At 41.6% G+C, this 17361-nt stretch overlaps 1 protein-coding gene across 1 annotated transcript; it reads left to right on the top strand.

Moving 5' to 3' along the window:
- Positions 1–584: 584 nt before the first annotated feature.
- On the top strand, positions 585–6445 carry gid4 (GID complex subunit 4 homolog). The gene is made up of 6 exons (XM_083650217.1): positions 585–902; positions 1485–1544; positions 2720–2827; positions 2943–3044; positions 3152–3282; positions 3447–6445. Exons 1-6 carry the CDS (start codon positions 666–668, stop codon positions 3508–3510), a joined length of 702 nt encoding a protein of 233 aa, XP_083506343.1. The 5' UTR covers positions 585–665; the 3' UTR covers positions 3511–6445.
- The last annotated feature ends 10916 nt before the right edge of the window (positions 6446–17361 follow it).

Here is a 17361-nt window from a genome sequence, read left to right as displayed (position 1 = left end):
GACAGTATAAATTAGGCTACATCAATTATGGAATGAATTGTGTGGCCCATCTACTTTCAGGCCCACCTGCAATTTCATTTCTGGCTACTCCAGGCCTTGAAATTAACATTAATCCATTTGCACATTTTTACAACCTATCTGGAAAACTGTATAAAAATACAGTGTGGCTCAAACTACACAAATTCTGGAATTCTGTCTATTCTCATCCAGGTCTAGACCATTGGTTTGTTCCATATTGTCATAGAAATCTTCTGGAAAAATCCATATTCTGCTGCCTGTTTTGTGGGAAATAAAGAACCTTTGATAATCCAACATGGTGCGTGTTGTTGTGAGTTTCTTCCAACTATTAGTTTCCTATCCAAATACATGTGAATGAGTTTTCATTTCTCTGGTGCAGATGTGTCTGCCAAATCTGCTATGATGGAGTGAAATGTCATAATGTGTAAAGTAAACCATCCAATGAGGTTCTTGCTCGCGCTGAGAATTCATTCCCAGCCAATGAAATTGAGGGACGCTGGGTTCGGAAATGCGACGTTGCAATTTTTTTCACTAGCTAGTCTATGGAGGACAGCCTGCAAAAATAGAGCAAAGTTTGGAGCTGGAGGACTCTGTGTGTAGCTGTCAGTAACCTTTCTCTCTGTGTGGCTTGCTCAGTCAGAGGGTTCATGACGGTGGCTGTCGGTGACAGTAACGCCTTAGCGCTCATCATGCCTGTCCGTGTCCGAGCACAGTGCTGCAGTACGACCGCCTCGGCCTGCTCGTCCTCGGCCTCTCTTATCCCCCCTGCCCCGATCAACAGCCAGCAGCCCGGGGTGGCCACCTCCCTGCTCTACAGCGGCTCACAGTTTCGGGGCTATCAGAAGAGCAAAGGGAACTCCTACGACGTGGAGGTCGTTTTGCAGGTAGATTATCGAGCGATGTACATGCGTCCTATTGGATTTTAACGTTAGTTTAATTGGCTGTAAAGCAAAGTCAACACAAACCTAGCTAGCCACAGTTGCTAACTAAGCTAGCTGGCGTTAGCTCATTTAGCTATTTATGGCTGTCATACTACACTGACACGCTGACCTAATTTTGAGGCATGCCACTGGAATGTGTTTGATTAAGTAATCTGGTAGTTTTAACTTGCACCATATTTGATTAAAGTAAACATTTGAATAGGCATAACAACGGCTAGCCAGGGCTTCCCAACCACATTATTTCGTGGAGCTAGCTAAATTATTGGCACTGAGTGTAATGGCCTAGCTTTAGCTTTGACAGCTGTGTCTACTCTACAGACACAAGTTAGGAAGAGAATCTTCAGATAATTAAACACCTGCATCCGTGCATGTAGGGTTGTTTTCTCTGATTCATGCCACCACCAGCCTGGCATTTTTGCCTCATAGAGAATTAGGAGAACCTTTTTTGCACCTGTTTTCTATGGTCCGTTAGCCACCTGAGATCAGTGATTATGTGTCCAACAAATGTATGTTTGTCTTGTGCAGCATGTGACTGTGGAGGACTCCTATTTGTGTGGATACCTGAAGATCAAAGGCCTGACAGAGGTAAGCTTATGAAACTGGGTCAGATGTCTTACAGAGACTGGTCAAACACTGGTCAAAGGCCAGGCATGAATGTGACAAAGATTGACGTTCGTGACGTGTATAAAGGCCACTAGGTCTGGTCTAAAAGAGACCCCCTATAGCTACCGTAAGTGTGGCTACTCTGCACTTGGTGCAGTATGTAACACATTTAAAATGGCAAAGGTCACCAGGTTCTTGTAGTGGCCTTGAGTTTCTTTCAGGCCTTTCAGTTTCTTTCAGCCACGAGACTCCTTAACATACACAAATAGTGTAGTAGCTGTACTGTACCGTACTGTAGCTGCTACCATTATGTATGTCTAATGTTTAATTGTATGTTTTAAACATTTTAAAATGTTTAAGCACGTCTAAAGTATGCACATGACATGTGCACCTATGTGCAGTGAATATGCCACTGTCTCTGACTTGTCTTATCACTCTACTGCCTTATTGCTTGTTGTGTCTCTTGTTGTTTTTGCACTCATATGCCCTGTTATATTTGTACTATGTTGTAAACGGAGTCCACAGCACAAGAATTTCACACGTGATACTTGTACCACGGAGTGACAATAAAAATCTTGAATCTTGAATCTTGAGCCAAGAGAGAAGATGGGTGTTGTACGTACAGTAAAGATGATATTGTATTTGTTGGTCCCACACTGCATCTACTGTTGTGGCTATAGACCTATACTGTTACATCAACATGCTAAATGATGCCTATTCTGCCTGCTGGGTGATTTTGTCTTATCACTTATTTATCATCTATACGACAAGTTGATCAAGCTGTTGAATACACAGACATTCAAGACATGGGAAAAGAGCTACTAAATTTGTCATAGGGGTGGTACCCCTCGTATTGTAATCTGTTCCATTGTTGCATAATTCACAGCCTAGCTGTATGTAAGATCAGACAGGAGGTAATTGGTGGAATGCTGTGCCAGGTTGTTTGAAAATCCAAAGCATCCTTATGTTACATGCACCTCACAGTGATGAATTGACGGAACAGTGGCCTTTAAAAACTAATATCAGTCAATATCACAAATAAAGTACTCTATCATCTAATCTATGTAAATGTGCACTTGGAAACAACATGCAACTCCAGACAGTTGTCATTTCCACTCATTTATTTCTCCCTTTCTCATTTGTGTTCCCCTTTACAGGAGTACCCCACTCTCACAACATTCTTTGCTGGCGAAATTATTAGTCGAAAGAGGCCTTTTTTAACTCGGAAGTGGGACGCAGATGAGGATGTGGACAGGAAGCACTGGGTATGTGCCGCCGCCACGCAACTTCATTCTGTTATCACGCTCCACTGTAGTTGTAGTCCCGTTGTGGTCTCCGTAGTTCTTGTTATCTTACCAGTATTGTATGGACTCTTAACAGGGCAAGTTTCAGCCTTTTTGCAAATATGCCAAAAGCTTCAACTCGGATGACTTTGACTACGAGGCACTGAACAACAGTGATTACGTCTTCATGAGATGGAAGGTTAGTGTATTATTCTGCTTTGACCCCCCCCCCCCCCACCACCACGTCTTTTTCCTGATGTTAATGTTGAACTCTAACACTCACCTTCTACATTATGTGCCCTTAAGGAACAGTTTCTGGTCCCAGACCACACCATCAAAGACATCAGTGGCGCCTCCTTCGCCGGCTTCTACTACATCTGCTTCCAGAAATCCACAGCCACCATTGAGGGCTACTACTACCATCGCAGCTCTGAATGGTAACTACCACCAGTGTTTGTTGTTCACCACAATACAAAGTATAGATGATGTGTGAGAGCTGAAAAATGTCTGTGTTGTCTTAATGCGCTAAATGATTTAAAAATATAATTTGTCACTTAGTACATGGTTTTGGGTTCTGATTTCTCACTCATCACTTCTGCAGGTACCAGTCTCTAAACCTCAACCATGTTCGAGAACACAGTATGCCCATTTATGAATTCCGGTGACAAACATGCAGGAATAATTGGCGGAGGACGGGACAGTTGGCACTGCCCTACGGACAAATGGGATGGGAGAGATGGATGGCCGGTTAATGCCAAGAGTGGAGTTTACCCGCTTTTCCTTACCGAGGCGAAATAAATGTGGGCAAACGGCCTTCAGATGGACTGAAGGGAAGATGGAACACAGAGAAGGGGATACAATGGGACACAGAGTGGAAACGAAAGAAAGACAAAGATCAGTGACTGATGAACAATTCTCATGGTTATCCCTTAACTGGTGTTTTCCTGGAACGGAGTTTGCAATTTTCCTTTGTCATTTTTTTTAACCTGTTTCTCAGATTTATTTAATTTTTATGCTTCCTGATTTCCTCCTGATGATTGGAAATCAAAATAATTTTCCTCTTTCCCTTAACAGAGACGCCAAACCTAGATTATCTTTGCCTTTCAGTTGAGAGTTGCTTTAGGTCTAAGAGTATAATAGGTATAAAGGTATAATAAGAGTTTTCTGTTCAGTAAAGCTTAATTTATATTTGTCTTATATTTTAAATATATCTTTGCAAGATGGGAGTCCCATAGAGATTGTTGGATGATGACTGGGGTGGGTCTTGCCAAAAGGTTGCAACAGAAGCAATGATCAGCAGTGACCTACTTTTTATGCAAGGTGTGTAAGACATGGCCTATTGATCAGGGATGGTCTGCAATCATGGCAATAGATGTTTGATGATTGATTTGGCTGAATGTGATGGAGCTGGAAGTGGCTGAATGCAACAAGGGACAACCTAAACCATGGGGTTTTCAACTGGTGGTCCGTGGCCCCCTGGTGGTCCGTGAAGGCATAGCAGACTATTCAATAAGTCTCTAGGTGACCCTAAATAGTCGATGATTCGTTTGAAGGAGCCTGATTCGACTGCCAATCTGAGTCGAATAGTCGCAGAATGTGGTTATGAAACAAGGATCATTCCATTCCGGCTATATGGGAGTGCTGAATGTCTGATTTTGCATAGAATTGCTTGGTTTCTCCCAATAGATCATGATATATATATATATATATATAGCTTATTTTGGTATAAGTATCAGTCGATTAATACCGTAAAACCAAGTCCCAATTCAACAAATCAAACAACCTCATGCCAATGGAGTTTCTGATTGTCAGATAGTCTGATTAAAAAAATTAAAAGAATAGTTGAATATTCGTATTGAACAGCCACATCCGATTCGACAGAATTCTGAGTTGGTACCCTACAGCCCAAGTAGTTCCCATATAATCTCAACCCCTTTCCTCACACCAGTGGTCCTTCGGTTGCTTCTTAATCAAAATGGCGGTCCCTGGGTCACCATCAGTTGAAAATCCCTGAACCTATTGATTCTTCTCAGATAGTACTTTGGCCTGCAATGAGCCTGATCTTGTCAGAGTGATTTTGGAGGTTGCTATAAGTAACCATTAACCAATCATGTCCAAGCTGCTGCTTTTTCCCAAATCCTCTATATGCGGTCGTCCTAACAACACAGGACTGTGAATGGCTGACAAATCTTTTCTATGCAAGCAGAAGCTCACCGCTAGCTAGTGTTTCCAGCACCACCTAACTTCATTTTATTTCCAGATTACTTTTTAAAAGTGTTAAGAGTGTGAGTGACCTCACACACACCGCCACCAGAGTGTATTAATAGAGAGTTTGTGAAAATGCAGAGACAGAAGAAAGAGATTTAGTGAATTGCAGTGGACCAGCATTTGAAGCTCTGATGTGACAGTACTTTGAAACTTTCACTCACAAGAGGTGTTTAGAAACACTAAACCAGAACATTACGGATGTGTGTGCCCTATGCAGAAGGCCACACCAGTTTGGGCCCTAAAGTAGTGATTGGAAAGGACATTGGATGCAACACAAATGTAATGTGTAGAATGTACATTAACACATTTCCCTCTGCTCTACATGTTTATCTTGATATGGACTTGGTATCAGCAGTACTGCTATATGCCCTGGGTAGTTTAAAGCTGTGTGTTAAAGTGAATCTCCATCCCTTTGATTCTATTGACAGGTTTAGAAGCAGTTGAATGTGATGGACTTACAACTATTGTCACTGCGTTTTTCTCATCACTCCCAAACAAAGGCACAACAGTTGAAATTTACACGTGGAGCTTCACAAAACATTTTGTCTTCTGTACATTAGTTTCCTCAAGTGGAGAAAAACTTGTAAAAAATACATCCTGTGGTGTGTGTGTGCGTGCGTGCGTGTGTGTGTGTGTGAGAAAAGAAGCGTCCAGTGCAACAGGGTGGCACAAAAAAAAGAAAACCTCCTTTGATGCTTTAGGAAAAACCTGCTGCCTTAAAAAAAATGTTTGTACAAAGCACGTGACTGAGTTGGTGACATTTTATTTCAGAGAAGTTTGATATTCGCATGTGTGGAAGCATTTTGGTGTGTATTTTGAGAGGGACAGTGCAAGAAAGAGGACAGTCACAGCACACTACAACAGCCCCAAAGGATTCTCCAAGCGTCTCTGGGAAGGGTTGCTAACAGTCTGCTAGAGAGAGTGCATGTACTTAGCCTACCTCAGTGGTCAGTCTTTGTCACTTATGACAGTATGAATAGAAACGTTCAGCTGGCTTCGTGGGTAGCCTACAGCATGGCAAGTGGAATTGATGGGTTATGGTTGTGGGATAATGTGGCACTAGAATTATTTGTTCTTATTTTTTTTTACCCACAAACAGCATCTGGATTGCAGATGTTACAATCTGAATGACTTCTAATGACTTTATTAATCATACAACAGAAAGAATATGAAAAAAAAGTGCAATGTGTAAGAAATTTTATGTGGGTGTGTGTCAAAAAAATCTTGACTGGATATACCATTTATAAATGTCAGTTGAAAGTCGATGATGTATGATAAATCTGCTACGAGTGTGTTCAGTAATGAGGAATAAAGAGTGAACTATTGTTTCATATACATTCTTGCACTCTTGAGTTTTATAAGTGGCTTCGCGCTATAGGCTACAAAGATATACAGTGTTGTGTCATTTACCACCACTTTTTGAAAATATAGACACACACTTGCACCAATAAATGTTAACTAACAAATGAGAATGCTTTAAGAAAGGTTTATTTGCACAATGAGAAAACATACAATGCAAGAAGCAGCAAATTGTCCAAAAAGAAAAGTAACATTATTCCTTCAGTTGTTTTTACTTTGTCATATTTTAGGGCAGTGATATCAGGTATTGTTATTGCTGGGCTGACACAGTAGATGTGACATTGGCATTGTTGCATCGTGGTGTTGCAGCTGTGGGTGTGATGCATATGGATGACTACTTGTGTGGTCGATGTGAGGTGTGAATCTCATCTCACGCTCTGCACAAGAGTTAAAAGGAGCATCATGTTCTCTGTGTGAATTAATGGCACTCTTGGTGTGGGTGTATCTTTTCATTTGAGAGAAACCACACAGTGTTACCCTGCTAAACCATCCGGTCACGTGACACATTTGTGTTAACAGAATCAAATGTGAGTTCACTGATCTGGATGGTTTTAACCAGGCTAACATAATGTTAGAAGTCAATCACTTTTTCGCAGACCCAGTATTTCCGAGCGTCACAAGGGGCATCATTCCAGTTGTTTAGTTCTTGAGGCCAAGGTGTGTCAACACAGTCCTCGTTTGCAGTTTTGCTAGATTCACTGGGCTCACCTTTGTGCCAGAACCTGTTAGAAAAAAGTAGCTAACTGTACTTGATGGAAAATAAGATGCACAATGCATTATCAGGGCAACGTGATGACTGTTAAATAGGACTGAAGAATGGATGTCTTACCCTGTGCTGTTCAGAAGTACAGTACCATCCACCCATTTCCAGACTCCCTCCTCAACTCTGTCACTCAAACCAATCCAAATGACCTTGTTCAAGGAATTGATGAATATCTGTGGAATTGTTAAAAAGACAAAATACATCAACACACACTTGTGAAGCACTCAAACAAAGTATGGAATGTCTGACCATTTTAATCAAATTAAATGGACAGTAAAACGATTTTTACAATCAAATAGCAACTCCGGGGGGGGGGGGGTGTGCTCCTCTCTGTAGACAGTCCAGCCTGCTTTCCTCCCACTTCAATTCCCCAGTAGAGATGTAGTAAAAACTGTTGCTGAATGATCTACATCCAGTCTCACAGAAACGGTCTGCAAGAGGAGAGCATCTTAAGAGCAGCAAACAAAAGTACACAAACGTACATGTACATGTACATTATATGCAAACACAGACAGAGAGAGAGAGAGAGAGAGAGAGATGGAGAGAGAGAGAGAGAGAGAGAAGGCAGAATAAGATAGACAGACTCACTGAGATCAAATACAATCTTGTTGAGGGTCTGCACTTTGCTTCTGTCTGTGGATGTGAAGTTACACATTGAGAGCCTCTCTTCTAATCTGCCATCAGCGTTTGTATCTGCACAGGAAATAAAAAAAACAGTGGTAAACTTTAAGTAGAAACAAATACATAGAATGGATGCTGAAGAGTGCAAATCTCTGGTGTGATAGAGGAAGTGAATGCCTCACAGTGGATAAAGTTGTATATGATAGAAACATGATCATCCAGAGCATAGATAGTAGTATAGAAAATACTGTTGCTGAATGATCTACATCCAGTCTCACACAAACGGTCTGCAAGAGCAGAGGATCTAAGAGCAGCAAACAATAGCATGAATGCATTATGCACACAAATGTACAGTACATGTACATTCATAAATGCACACACACACACACACACACACACACACACACACACACACACACACACACACATACACACACACACACACACACACACACACACACACACACACACACACACACACACACACTCTCTCACACACACACACACACACACACACACACACACACACACACACACACACACACACACACACACACACACAGAAGGTAGAATAAGATAGACTCACTGTTATTGTCTTCTTGAGGGTCAGTCTTGTTGTTGAGGGTCTTTTTGCCTCTGTCTGTGGATGTGCAGTTTGGGACCTTCTCTATTGATCTGCCAGTGAAGTTAGACATTGAGGGCCTCTCTCCTAATCTGCCATTAGCTTTTTCATCTGCACAGGAAATCAAAAACAGTGGTAGAATTTAGGTAGAAACAAATGCCCAAAATGGATGCTGAATCTCTTGTGCCATAGAGGAAGTGAATGCCTCACAGTAGAGCACAACGCCTATAAGAGCAGCCAGTAGGAGAAAACACATCAGCAGCAGACACACTGTAGTCACCCTGCAGGTCTTCTTCACTGGCTGGATAACATCACCTGTAAGAAGACAGGCCGGCCATGTTTTAGTAACACAAGCACCAGAGGGACTGTTACACAGCTACTAGTATTCCTGTTCATTGTGCAACATGACTTGTGATTTTGCTGTGTGTGTGTGTGTGTGTGTGTGTGTGTGTGTGTGTGTGTGTGTGTGTGTGTGTGTGTGTGTGTGTGTGTGTGTGTGTGTGTGTGTGTGTGTGTGTGTGTGTGTGTGTGTGTGTGTGTGTGTGTGTGACTCACCTAGCTGCTGATCTGGTGTGTTCTGCGTATTTGATCTGGGGTCACGACCCCCATAGTTGTCTGCACTTTCATAGATGTCCACTATTCTCTCCTCCACCTCGTCGCTCCAGCTGTGATGGAGGTCCTCTCTTCCCTCTCTCGTAGACGCTCCTCTATTTCCAGTGGATCTTCATTGTCGTAGATGTGATCACACTCAGACATCTCCATCTTCTGTCTCAATCATCAGATACTTGATATATCCAGACCTATTTTCAGTTTGCTGCTCTTTTCTTCATACTAAACTACAAAGTAAGTCATTTTATGTCCAAATAAAGCCTAGCATTTCCTTGCTCCATTCAGTTAGTATCATGCGTCTCTGTGCAGCAGATACTATATGACAGTTTCAACTTGCTTCCTCTCCTCACTTCTCTAGAAGTGATTATTTTTTCTTTTTCTACTTTTACTTGGGTGGCCTAGGAGGACTGACCTAACCCTTCACCCAGGAAGCTGTGGTTCAGTTTTTCTTCAATCTCTAGATGCATTTCCTGAAACTCTAACGCCATTCTCTAACAGTGCATCAAAACCCCACACCATTAACAACACAATGGGCCACTACACTATTTCTCATTATTCACACAAAATGCAAAACACTAAACACAATTGTCTTAATAGATGCAATTCTCATTGGGCTATGACGTGCCAGCCAAAACAGATTTTTCTCAATCAGCCATGTACCTTTCAGTCTCATATTGACATTGGGTAAATCATCACATGCTAAATATTATGTGAGCATTGTGCTTGTACAACAGAGAAGGCCAGCATGATGGATGGCTGATTGGAGTGAGTAACTTCAGCCCCATAACCAGTTATTGTTATGATGCAATGAATGCTGGTTGTGAGGACATCACAGTTGAGGACTGCTGAGGGTGGCTGTGACATGGCAGGTCTTTCCCTCTGTGCCTTGAAAGGCAAGACAGGTGTGATGTTGATGAAGTGCTGTGGTCTAACAGGGAGGACAGACTGGATGCCCAATGAGACTGACCGATGAAAACTGTAAACATGGTTTTTGGTTTCGTTTTTTTCTCTGTCTCTTGAGTTACACTATCCACCACAACAATGTGTAAGGACTGAGGAGATGTACATTATGGACACATATGAATAAGATGTGTACAGATATGTGTGTATGATTTGTACACAGTAAAGAAACAAAATCCAAATTTGATCACCAAAAAAAACTGTCTGTCCATTTTGGGTGCTAATACTTTGAATTTTGAATGTCAGGGAATACGCAATGAGCAGCTTTAGCCTACATTAGTGCAGCAAACGAATCACGCAAGTGACTGAGTTGGTGACATTTTATTTCAGAGAAGTTTGATATTCGCATGTGTGGAAGCATTTTGGTGTGTATTTTGAGAGGGACAGTGCAAGAAAGAGTCAAGTCAAGTCAAGTCAAGTTTATTTGTATAGCACATTTCATACACAGAGGCAATTCAAAGTGCTTCACATAAAATGGTTGACAGGAAAATAAAAGAAAAGAAGAGAATAAAATGGACATTTAAAAGCATCACAACAAAACTTTAAAAAAGAGTATAAAAAGTGCATTAAGCAACAGGCGCAGCAGTTGCAGAAAGAGCAAAAAACTTATAGAGGACTCATTGGGTTTGCATAGTACTGTCAGCAGTTAAAAGCGACGGTAAACATAAAAGTCTTTAGTCTATTTTTAAAAGTAAGTAAGGTTGGGGCAGATGAGGTCTTCAGGCAATTTGTTCCAGCTAGCAGAAGCATAGTGGGTAAATGCAGCCTTCCCATGATTTGATTTGATCCTAGGGACAGTTAATAAGCTGGACCCTGTTGACCTAAGAGTTCTAGATGGCTCGTAGCGTGGGAGCAATTCAGCTATGTATTTTGGGCCTAGGCCATTAAGTGATTTATAGACTAATAACAGTATTTTAAAATCTATTCTATGACACACTGGCAACCAGTGTAAGGACTTCAGAACTGGAGTGATATGATCAGCCAGAGGACAGTCACAGCACACTACAACAGCCCCAAAGGATTCTCCAATCGTCTCTGGGAAGGGTTGCTAACAGTCTGCTATATATATATATATATATATATATATATATATATATATATATATATATATATATATATATATATATATATATATATATATATATATATATGTATATATATATAGTACATACATAGTACATACATACATACATACATACATACATACTGAGCAGGGTCGTGAAAACGGCATCGAAGATCATCGGTAAGGATTTGCCGAGAATATGCGATATATAATGACCGCATATTGAAGCTAGGACTGAAGATAATAAGGGACCCCTCCCATCCAGCCAATGCTCTCTTTGCCCCCCTTCCTTCGGGAAGAAGGGTACGCAGCATCAAATGCCGAACCACTCGTCTGCGTAACAGCTCGTACCCTGAAGCAGTGAGGGCCCTTAACTCCTCCTCAGTTCAGTTCACGACCCCAATTTAATTTGACCCCCTAGTCTTTTAATGCACCAGACACTTTAATGCATCATACACCTTTTTTATTGCACTAGCCGCCTGTGCCTACTCTGCACTGTACACTGTATTGCATACTGTTTTGCACTCTACAGTTATTCTTGATTGCATGTTCCACTACTTTTTATATGTTGCAACAGATGTGTAGTTGTATTGTCTGTCTTTCATAGTCTGTCACTGTGATTGTTCTGTCTGTTTGAGCATATGCCAAGACAAATTCCAATCAATTTTAATTGATATGGCAATAAACTATTGAATCTGAATCTGAATCTGATACATACATGTACATACAGTACATATATATACATATATACATACCTACATACATACATACATACATACATACATACACACACACACACACACACACACACACACACACACACACACACACACACACACACACACACACACACACACACACACACACACACACACACACACTTGCACCAATAAATGTTAACTAACAAATAAGAATGCTTTAAGAAAGGTTTATTTGCACAATGAGAATACATACAATGCAAGAAGAAACAAATTGTCCAAAAAGAAGAAAGTAACATTATTTCTTCAGTTGTTTCTACTTTGTCATATTTTAGGGCAGTGATATGACATTGGCATTGTTGCATTGTGGTGTTGCAGCTGTGGGTTTGATGCATATGGATGAGTACTTGTGCGGTCGACGTGTGTTTTATGCTGAGTATGGGCTATTGCAGGGATAATCAACTTGCTTTGTCCGGGGGCCACTTTTGCAAAATTACAGGAGGCCAAGGGCCAGTTAATAAACAAACATTAATATTAATTTTTTCTGTAATGGATTGTAGGTTTTGGGGGGACGTCAGCCAGAGTTTAGTTTCATAATCTTGTGCACACAGGATAGTTAGTTCCTTAGGTTAAGTTAAGTACATATACTTTAAATGCCTGGGCAGCGAGCAGATGGCCATATTTGACAATTTAGCTGGAACTCAGTCAAACTTTATTTAACATTAGTTTTCATTGTGAATTAGAAAATGGTCGGGGGGCCACTCTGCACCCTATCGTGGGCCGCATCTGGCCCCCAGGCCGCAAGTTGAGTATCACTGGACTATTGTCCACCCTGTAGTAGCCTCACACTATAATTATCTGACCTCATCATAGGTTACTGATCCTTCATTAGTACATTGCCTGTGCATGTGTTCTAGTCTCCCATCTGAAGTAAATGAAGCCTTCTGCTTCTGCTGCACAGGCAGAGGTGTGAATTTAATCTCACACTCTGCATTTGCAAAGCGTGAGTTCAATGTTGCTGCCAGTCATTGACATATCCCAGGCCCTGTTAATCCATCAAAAAAATAATTTTGCATTCATGGGATGGAAAATAATTCACCTTTTGTGCCTTTATAATGACATTAACCCCTTAAATGCCAATTTAAAGGGCCTAAAATTCTGAGTAGGACTACAATGGCTGGGTTTCCCAAAAGCTTCTTTGCGCTAAGAAGCTAATTCAACCCTTCTTAAGGCCCCCTTAAGAAGCAAACGCGTTTCCCAATTGCTTCTTTACGAAGGCATGCGTTTCCCAAAAGCTTCTTAGCGCTAAGAAGCTTCTTTGACCCTTCTTAAGGCTCCCGTAAGAAGCCAACGAAGCCAACGCGTTTCCCGATTGCTTCTTAGCCTAAAATTATCTTCCAATTATCCTCCGTTAAGAAGGCTGCGTTTCCCAAAAGCTTCTTAGCGCTAAGATGATCTTTCGTTAAGAAGGTTTTGTAGGGTCTGGAGCCTTCTTAACACCTTCTTAATGACAAAACACTGGCAGATCCAGCCGCATCAGGCAAAAGGAGATACTTGTGTCCACTGTTCCTCTTGTGTTTTTCCCTTTTTCCTTTCTTTCATGCACCCTTTAGTGTTTAAAATTGGGGAACACTTGAAAATCTCCCCTGTATGTATGGTTACTTGTGTTTTAAATGTTTTACCGTAGGCTATATTTATCTAATCAGAATGGATTCCTTTTATAATGTTGTGGATTTATATAGCACCTTTCACAGAACCCAAGGTCGCTTAAATTCTGTAGTGTTTCTCTGTTTTGTTGTATGCTGTGTATATAAAGCAATTTGAACTGCAGTCCATGTCTGAAATAAATAATGTTTAATAAAGTTTAACATGACCATGATTAGGTGTTAACAGTGTTTCTCAACCACTGAGTCGTGGCCCACTGCTGGGCTCAGAGTGCCATCAAGTGAGCCGCTCCAGTTAAGATGCTTCTTAAGAGCCTTCTATTTTTTTTATTTTTCTCGACTGTTAAGAAGGCGTTTGGGAAACACTTCTTTGGAGCCTTCTTAACTCCTTAAGAAGCTTCTTAACTCCTTAAGAAGCTTCTTAACTCTTAAGAAGCTTCTTTGTTGGGAAACTCAGCCAATGTTGCTCCCATGTTGAGAGGTAAGCCTACTAATAAAGAAAAATATTTGTTTTAACGACACATTATACTGTACACTAATGATAGATTATGTCCTTGGGTGAACAAGGTGCAATGTCCATTAGGAAGGCACAAAAATACTGTTGTGGAGGAAAAATCAACAACGTGGCGCAAGAAAGCTCAGCAAGCCAAAAGTATAACAATAAAGAGAAAAAGGAGCTTCTTGGATATTTGGAGCAAGATTTAATCACAAAGTAAAGCTACATGTGTACTGTGAGAGTTAACAAACAATACATCTTCAAGTCGTCAGGCTGTATTCACCTTATGTAGCCCCGCCCACTTGACCCAGTTGTGTTATGACTTCCTGTTCAAAACTCTGTTTTACCTGGTCACTAGTACTGTACTGTCACAGGAAGTGTCAACACAATAGGAAGTAACTGGCTGACCCCTGTTTTGGAAAACATAAGGTGAATAGTCCCGTCATACCATCCTCTAGCCACCATTGCAACCAAAAAAGATTTCTTTCCCCCACTGAATCATCAGAGTCACTCAAATCCATCCATCTCCTTTTCTTATTCTTGCCACCAAGACCTCTCATCATGAGAGACATGGACATGTCTCTGGAAATCTTTCTCCTTTGACCTGCCCTGCTCAGTGGCTCCCTCCTGTCTCCGCTTCTTACTTTTTTCCAGTCTGGGCTGCATAAAAGGCATACGTGGCATAGGTGAGGTGACATGGCACACGTCAAAGGATAGAGTTGTATATGATAGAAACATGATCATCCAGAGCATAGATAGTAGTAGAGAAAATACTGTTGCTGAATGATCTACATCCAGTCTCACACAAACGGTCTGCAAGAGCAGAGGATCTAAGAGCAGCAAACAATAGCATGAATGCATTATGCACACAAATGTACAGTACATGTACATTCATAAATGCACACACACACACACACACACACACACACACACACACACACACACACACACACACACACACACTCTCTCTCTCTCTCACACACACACACACACACACACACACACACACACACACACACACACACACACACACACACACACACACACAGAAGGTAGAATAAGATAGACTCACTGTTATTGTCTTCTTGAGGGTCAGTCTTGTTGTTGAGGGTCTTTTTGCCTCTGTCTGTGGATGTGCAGTTACAAATTGGTTCCTTCTCTATTGATCTGCCAGTGAAGTTAGACATTGAGGGCCTCTCTCCTAATCTGCCATTAGCTTTTTCATCTGCACAGGAAATCAAAAACAGTGGTAGAATTTAGGTAGAAACAAACGCCCAAAATGGATGCTGAATCTCTTGTGCCATAGAGGAAGTGAATGCCTCACAGTAGAGCACAACGCCTATAAGAGCAGCCAGTAGGAGAAGACACATCAGCAGCAGACACACTGTAGTCACCCTGCAGGTCTTCTTCACTGGCTGGATAACATCACCTGTAAGAAGACAGGCCGGCCATGTTTTAGTAACACAAGCACCAGAGGGACTGTTACACAGCTACTGAATATATTGCTGTTCACTGCACAACATGACTTGTGATTTTGCTGTGTGTGTGTGTGTGTGTGTGTGTGTGTGTGTGTGTGTGTGCGTGTGTGTGTGTGTGTGTGTGTGTGTGTGTGTGTGTGTGTGTGTGTGTGTGTGTGTGTGTGTGTGTGTGTGTGTGTGTGTCTGTGCGTGCGTGCGTGCGTGCGTGTGTGTGTGTGTGTGTGTGTGTGCGTGTGTGTTACTCACCTAGCTGTTGATCTGGTGTGTTCTGCGTATTTGATCTGGGGTCACGACCCCCATAGTTGTCTAAACTTTCATAGATGTCCACTATCCTCTCCTCCACCTCGTCGTTCCCTCCAGCTGTGATGAAGGTCCTCTCTTCCCTCTCTCGTAGACGCTCCTCTCTTTCCAGTGGATCTTCGTTGTCGTAGATGTGAACACACTCAGACATCTCCATCTTCTGTCTCAATCAATTTTATGTCCAAATAAAGCCTTGCATTTCCTTGCTCCATTCAATTAGTATCATGCGTCTCTGTGCAGCAGATACTATATGACAGTTTCAACTTGCTTCCTCTCCTCACTTCTCTGAAGTAAATCTTCCTTTCTTTTTTACTTCTACCTGGGTGCTGGGACTGGCCGAACCCAATCACCCAGCTCGCAGGAAGCTGTGGTTCAGTTTTTCTTCAATCTCTGAGATGCATTTCCTGAAACTCTAACCTCATCCTCTAAACAGTGCATCAAAACCCCACACCATTAACACAATGGCCACTACACAATTTAATTTCTCATTATTCATACAAAATGCAAAACACAATTGTCATAATAGATGCAATTCTCTTCTGACATGCCAGTCAAAATATATTTTTCTCAATCAGCTATGGCCTAGGCCTTTCGGTCACATATTGACACAGTTGTTCATTGGGTAAATCATCAAATGCAAAATATTATGTGAGCATTGTGCTTGTGCAAAGAGAAGGCCAGCATGATGGATGATGATTGGAATGAGTAACTTCAGCCCCATAACCAGTTATTGTTATGATGCAAATTACCCCTTTCCTCACACCAGTGTCCTTGGGTTGCTTCAAAATGGCAGTCCCTGGGTCACCATCAGTTGAAAACCCCTGAACCTATTGATTCTACATTCTTCTCAGATAGTACTTTGGCCTGCAATGAGCCTGATCTTGTCAGAGTGATTTTGGGGGTTGCTATAAGTAACCATTAACCAATCATGTCCAAGCTGCTGCTTTTTCCCAAATCCTCTATATGCGGTCGTCCCAACAACACAGGACTGTGAATGGCTGACAAATCTTTTCTATGCAAGCAGAAGCTCACCGCTAGCTAGTGTTTCCAGCACCACCTAACGTCATTTTATTTCCAGATGACTTTTTAAAAGTGTTAAGAGTGTGAGTGACCTCACACACACCGCCACCAGAGTGCAGAGAGTTTGTGAAAATGCAGAGACAGAAGAAAGAGATTTGGTGAATTGCAGTGGACCAGCATTTGAAGCTCTGATATGTGACAGTACTTTGAAACTTTCACTCACAAGAGGTGTTTAGAAACACTAAACCAGAACATTACGGATGTCTGTGTGCCCTATGCAGAAGGCCACACCAGTTTGGGCCCTAAAGTAGTGATTGGAAAGGACATTGGATGCAACACAAAAATGTAATGTGTAGAATGTACATTAACAAATTTCCCTCTGCTCTACATGTTTATCTTGATATGGACTTGGTATCAGCAATACTGCTATGCGCCCTGGGTAGTTTAAAGCTGTGTGTTTAGAAGCAGTTGAATGTGACGGACTTACAACTATTGTCACTGCATTGTCACTGCATGGAAGGTGCTTAACGACACCAAGAAGATCTGGACCTCAAATTTATCCCGGGGGCTCAAGAAAAGGATCTTTGTCGCTACC

Source organism: Poromitra crassiceps, assembly GCF_964638095.1.
Source record: "Poromitra crassiceps genome assembly, chromosome: 13".
Taxonomy (NCBI): domain Eukaryota; kingdom Metazoa; phylum Chordata; class Actinopteri; order Beryciformes; family Melamphaidae; genus Poromitra; species Poromitra crassiceps.
This window is presented reverse-complemented; position numbering and strand designations above follow the sequence as displayed.

What these genes read in the sequence shown, in the direction of transcription:
- gid4 (XM_083650217.1), top strand. Translation starts at nt 666, where the DNA reads ATGACGGTGGCTGTCGGTGACAGTAACGCCTTAGCGCTCATCATGCCT. An exon ending in ACGTGGAGGTCGTTTTGCAG is followed by an intron (nt 903 to 1,484) that starts GTAGATTATCGA and finishes TGTCTTGTGCAG; the next exon opens with CATGTGACTGTGGAGGACTC. An exon ending in AGATCAAAGGCCTGACAGAG is followed by an intron (nt 1,545 to 2,719) that starts GTAAGCTTATGA and finishes TCCCCTTTACAG; the next exon opens with GAGTACCCCACTCTCACAAC.